General features: G+C 44.7%; 1 protein-coding gene across 5 annotated transcripts in view; it reads left to right on the top strand.

Annotated features, from left to right (window-relative positions):
• Nucleotides 1-1,881: 1,881 nt before the first annotated feature.
• PTPRK (protein tyrosine phosphatase receptor type K) overlaps nucleotides 1,882-6,000 on the top strand; it is a 560,471-nt gene continuing 556,352 nt past the window's right edge. For all 5 annotated transcript variants that reach the window (XM_031012171.3, XM_031012169.3, XM_031012170.3 and 2 more), the window contains exon 1: nucleotides 1,882-2,790. In XM_031012171.3, coding sequence (XP_030868031.1) covers nucleotides 2,691-2,790 — 100 coding nt within the window. In that variant the 5' untranslated portion in view covers nucleotides 1,882-2,690. The remainder of the gene's footprint in view (nucleotides 2,791-6,000) is intronic.

Here is a 6,000-nt window from a genome sequence, read left to right as displayed (position 1 = left end):
TTTTGGATTATTTACTTGCAATAGCTTCTAGACTAAAGAATAGGAAGATTTTAGTGATTTTTAATGTAGGCTGATGATTTCTTTTCCTAAAAGTTTAACCAAATTTATACTTCTATTGATTCATGTATTCATTTATTCTTTCAAACAAACAAAAATCTACTAATTCCTAATATTTGCCACGCACTTAGCTATGTAGAAGACCCACCAGATTTCTACTCAAGTGATTTCAATCCATACTGGTCAGCATTAGTTATGCACAAAAGGAATAATGTACTCACCTAAAAGTTTTATTGCGTGCTTTTGATTTTTAGTGAGAAACCATCTGTGTTGGTTTGCTGATTTCTTTTGAGAATTTCCTTTCTTCTCTTTGCATCGCCTCCCCCACTTCTCACTTAAGTATGTGTCTTTGGGTAAGTTACTTAATCTATAACCTTGTTTCCTTATTTGTCAAATGGGAATAATTGTACCGAAGTCTTCACAGAATTGTTGTCTGAACTCAATGAAACACTGAAAATCTTGATGTCTCAGTGTGACATTGTATACTCTAAGACAGTGCCTAGAACATTTGAAGAACTTTCTAAACATTACCTGCTATTATTACTTCCATGATAGAGAAATTAATAAAGTTTCACGAAATGAATCTTCTATCAGCTGTCCCCCAAAATGGGCAAGGTAAGAATTGCGTGCACTTTGTCCTGGCACTGTGTGAAAATCTTTAAAGAATTTTTTTGTTTGTGTGTTTAAACAAACAAATTACCACGTCATGAACTTCTTTTACATTTCTTACAAGAGTAGAACAGATGAATTAGTATACAGACAGTAGGGTTTTGTTTGTTTTTACTGGAAAAATTGCTGCTAAATTTTAGGAAGTTCTGCTGTCCTCAAAAAGAAAAATACGTCCCTCAGTTTTTTGTTACCTGGGATCTAGGAATGTTCTCTAATTAAAGAAATGGAATGGTGATGGTGTGTTGGAAGGTATAGGTTAATGAGTTAAAAAAAAAAATCTACATTGCACCCTAAGGAAGGATGAACTTAACTATGCTGAACTGAATTGACAAGGGTTGGGCTAGTCAGTGTGCTAATGAGCAGGCTACTATTCTCATAGAATTTTTAAAAGTCTTTTCTGCCTGATATGTATGTGTGTATAATATGTATTTATATATGTATATATTTGTGTGTATATTTATTACATTTTTATTTCCACAGGCTCTGTCGTAAGTCTGGTCGTTAATAGCATATATTTGATTAAAAGAATATGTGGCTTGGTAAATTATGTGAATGTTATATTAAAATGAATTTCACATTGTCTTGATTTACAAAGGCTAAGATGTCTGAGAAACTGAGAGATGTCAATCAACAGACTATTGTTTTAGCAATTGTACATAACACATAAAAATTCTGAATCAGTTATTATGTTATTCAATTGTGACCATACCTATTTTTTGTGACATTTTACAAAAATGAATAAAGTATGCACCATACAGTCTTACCACAGAAGTAAGGCAGGGTGGCATATGGCGAAACCACTTCAAGCTGCTGAAGTAGTTAACTGTGAAATATTTTACTGTCATAATATAGTATTATTTTCTGCCAGATGAATCATTCCGAAGAAGCTGTTTTCATGGTCAGTGTAAAAGTCCTTTTGTTAAATACTTATGTCTTAACTACCTACTAGATATTAAAAAAAATAAAACCACACACACACCAGACCTAGGTGCAAGGAAGGGATAATAAGCCCTGATGCAGTTCTTAGGTGAGAACTGGAAAGGGGCCGGAGGGTTTCAGAACAACAAGCAAAGTCAGTGAAGCAGAGTAAATCCAAATACTTGGCAAATGACAAATAAACCAGAAAGGAGACACGCCAGCTGTTCACGCTGGAAAGTTACCGATCGTTTATTCTGGTTCAAGTTTTATTTATTCTATGAATAAGGGACAAGTTTTCGATGGGGGTGGGGTGTCTTATTCCTTATTACAAGAATAAGGAACGGGGAGTTTTCAAGGCAGGCGGGTGTTTCCTCAGGGCGCTTCCACACTCCCCTTTCTATCAGCAACCGCTCGGGGGGACCTCCACCTTGGGGACGGAACCCCAGGACGCCTCTCCTCGGACGGCGGGGGTTTCTCTGCGCGCGTCCTCGGTCGTCTGGTCGCACGGCTTACCGAACTCTTGCCTCTCAAACTCTGATTTCTGGAACAGGGCAGCGAGCTGGGCCGGCTCCCCTTTCCCTCTCGCTCCCCCCGAGCAGCGGCTGGCGGCGGGGCCCAGGCTGCGAACAAAGGCGGCGCGGGTCGCTGGGCGCGGGGCGCGCGGCCGGGGCTGGCGCGCGTCTCTCCGGCAGGAGGCGGTGGCGGCGCCGCGCCCGAGCCCGCATTCCTCAGAAGCGCCCGGAGCCCGCGGGGCGACGTCACCCCCGGCTCCGCCCCCGTCCCTCCCCGAGCAAAGTAACTCTTGACTAACAGGAGCAGCCTCCGCCGAGCATGGAGAGCTGCCGCCGCGGCCGGCCGGAGACGCTGGCGACGCTTTCGCCCCTGAGGTAGTTTGGCGACCGCGAAGAAGGAAAAAGTGCGGGCGGGCGGCTGTCCTCTCACCGTCCTCACCCCGCGAGGCCCGGCCCGCGCCTCCGTCGTGGATTTCGCGGCGATTCCCCCGGCAGCTCTTTGCAAAGCTGCTTGAAACTTCTCCCAAACTCGGCATGGATACGACGGCGGCGGCGGCGCTGCCTGCTTTTGTGGCGCTCTTGCTCCTCTCCCCTTGGCCTCTCCTGGGATCGGCCCAAGGCCAGTTCTCCGCAGGTGAGTGGCCGGGGGGCGTCCCCAACGAACGCCTGGAGTCCTGGGCTCACGAGGGGTGAGCCAGGTCCCCGCCAGGGCTGGGGACAAGGATCGTGGGGAGCTCTCTCTGTCCGGGGATGGGGGACACAGGGTAGAGGGAGGGCTGTCCCCAGAGTTCGTGCCAGGTGGGACGCGGGGCACCCATTGTTCCTCTCCGAAGCTTGCTCGGGGCGCAGGCTGGCACGGTCGAGCCGGAGAGTGTGGGGACCTGCTGGCTTCGGCGTCTCGCGTGGCCTGCGCCGGGCTAGTGGGGAAGAGAGAAAGAAAAAGTAGTTACGACTCCAGTGACGGCACTCTGTTGCTTGTGGTGCGGGCTTGTTGCTGTCTGCCACTTGGGTGTTTAAACAAATTCCCTGGGAAGCCATTGTCAGAAATGTGGAGATTCGAAGGGACTGACCTCGGCGCGCTTTGCCAGGTGCTTTTTGTCCCGGGAATAACCTCCCCTGACTATTGTCTAACTACTTCCCCGTCCCTCCCGGAGTCCCCTTTCTCCTCCCCCAGCGCTGGGTTGCTCCCGGGCTTGCCCTGTGCGCTCGGGCACTGCTTAGAGCATGTTCTGTGTGTGTGTTGGCGGAGCCCTGTAAGATGTGTTGAAATGCGGTTCTAAGGACCCACTCTGAGCGTTCATGGGCATCGAGGTCTGGGCGCCTGGTGGAGGAAGGCTGACTCGCGCGTGGGAGCCCGCTCCTCGGGCAAAACCACCGCCAGGCTGGCCCCGCGCTCCCCGGATCTGGCCTGGGGCTGGAAGCGGACTGTAAATGACTGCCTTCTGCCGGGAGAACCCAAAAGGAGACAAGTGGAACGTCTCGCTGTAGCCCTGGGGGTTCTCGGTCAAGCCGCTCAGAGAAGTCCGTGAACCCCGGCTCTCCCGGTCCCGCCCTCTGTTCCCCTCCAGTTTTGTTATTCTTCGTGTAGGTTGGTTGCTTCTTTCGTTCTCTCCTCTGGGGGCTCTGAAGTTTCACCAGGTGGACGCTGGGGAGTGGGCTCCCGAGCACTTGTCTACCTCCCGCCAGTCCTGACAACTTTTCTGGCCAACCTACCCAGCTTCGCTTGGCTGGCAAGCGCATCTGCTGCTGGGGTTCGCGGTGCAGATGGAGACGCAGAGGTGGCCAGAGGGTGATGGAGAAGACGGGAACAGCGACAGCCACGCTCCTGGCTGAAGCCGCAGGACGCAAATAACTTACTTTGTACCTGACAGTTTCTCACGTTGTTGTGGAGGCCCTGTTTCCTGGAAATAAACTCAAATCGTTGTTTTCTGGAGTAATCGTTTATTTCCCTTCCATTGCTCTCCTACCCCCGCCCCATTTAGAACTCTGTAAAGGGAGTTAAACAACAGATTCAGGTGGCAGCATGTGTCGTACATTCAGGCAGAGATTATGAAATGGCAGCACGCAGAGGAAAAGCCCTGTATATAATTGATGTACACAGAGGGTAACAGCTCTATGCAAAAAATAATCCGATGGTTTAATTGAATTCTTTCTGGAGTAAGCATTACTGCATGCATTTCTGACATATAATGCCCGTTAGCATTGAAACCGTGCTTGATATAACTCATTATATGCAGGCAAGTTGGAGTGAGTATTGATTTCTGCACAGTGTTTGTCACTGCACGGAGAGCCTACGCTTGAAAAGGCTTGTAGTTTGTTAATTGAAAGTTTGAACTCTACCAGTTGCATGATTAAACTTACATGTATTCAAGAGTTGCAACTATTAATGTCTCAACAGCTGATGGATATATTTTCAGCAGTAAAGAAACTTTTCTTTTTCTCTTTTTAAATGTTATTTACCCTTTAATTAACAAGTAAATATTACTTTTCCTCCAGCTGAATGTGAAAATGAGCTTTTCTGATACCTGGAGTTTAGATATGTACAATAAACAATTGTGTTCTTAGATATCTAGTTCTAAGTACTTTAACTAAATATGCCTGGCTTTTCTTTAGTGACAAAGCATAACATTTGACATGATGTTGTATATTTAATTAATATAATGTGCATTCCTAAAAAGTACAGTAATCACAGGATTGCATCTCAAGATTTTGCCCTTTAGGAATGTATGCCCAGAAATGAATGTCTTTTATTCCCAGAGTTTAAAGTCAGATGTGGATTTGCCTTTCTCCACAAATTATAAGTTTGTTTTGTAAATACTTCCTTTTTTTCTGGCTACTATAAATCATTTGATATTTTATTGTCATAAAATTCTATGGCAGTCAGATTTGTTGCAGACATAGATTAGAGATGTATTGAAGATTGGAGGTGTATTCTATATTGCTGGTTTTTCTTATATTTTACTTTAACTAGTGAACTTTTATTCCTTTTGAGAAATTTAAATATACCCACTTTAAAAGTCCAAGACAAATTCATGTTGAGAATTTAAAAATATCTTAAGTATGTCTTTCAAATCATACTCATTAAGATCAGTTTACTTTCCGATATCATGTGGTTCCTAATGTAGTAAGCTTCAAAAGCAAATTTTGAAAGGCTGAGCATTGTTGGGACTTTGATGTGTCATATACTTATTCAGTTTTCTTTGTTTAAACCAAAAATGTAAGAGTGTTTTCATTATTGTGACTTTTTTCTTAGCTTTTGCAGTTAAAGTGTAAAACTGCTGCACTGTGAGCCTCTTTAAAACCAGAACGTTCTGTAAATCCCAACTCATACATTCTTTCAGTTTCACCTCTCACTTAAAATGACACCCATGCCATATCTGAGGAAACCAAGGCATAGAAGAATAAAGAAGTATTAAGGTTTATTCACTGGGTTGTATAGCTGTGATCTCTTGATATAATGTAAGAAAGTTTTCTGTAGAAGGACTTAGATGACTGACAAAACCAGATGCAGGTAAGGTGACTTGGAAACTCAGCTTTCTCCTCTGTAAAATGGGGATAATAATACCCGACTTGACCTTTCCACATGGTTTTTATGATTAAATGAAGTAATTTATGGGAACTAGCACTGTAAATCGTAAAGCACTGTGCAGCTATCTGGGGTGTAATCATCATTAAGTGCCTTAGTTTCAGCTTTTTACTGCTTCCAAATTCTCTCTCCAGTAAGTGCAGGCTGTTCAGGATTTGTGTGTGAGTGTGTGTGTGCGCACGTGTGTGTGTGCATGTGTGTGTGTGTTTTCACTCAGCCAGTCATTCATTTAATTATTGTTTAACATAGTTATTGTTA

This window comes from Gorilla gorilla, chromosome 5 (assembly GCF_029281585.2).
Source record: "Gorilla gorilla gorilla isolate KB3781 chromosome 5, NHGRI_mGorGor1-v2.1_pri, whole genome shotgun sequence".
Taxonomy (NCBI): domain Eukaryota; kingdom Metazoa; phylum Chordata; class Mammalia; order Primates; family Hominidae; genus Gorilla; species Gorilla gorilla.
Note: the sequence above shows the minus strand (reverse complement) of the source record. Positions and strands in the feature narration are given on the sequence as shown.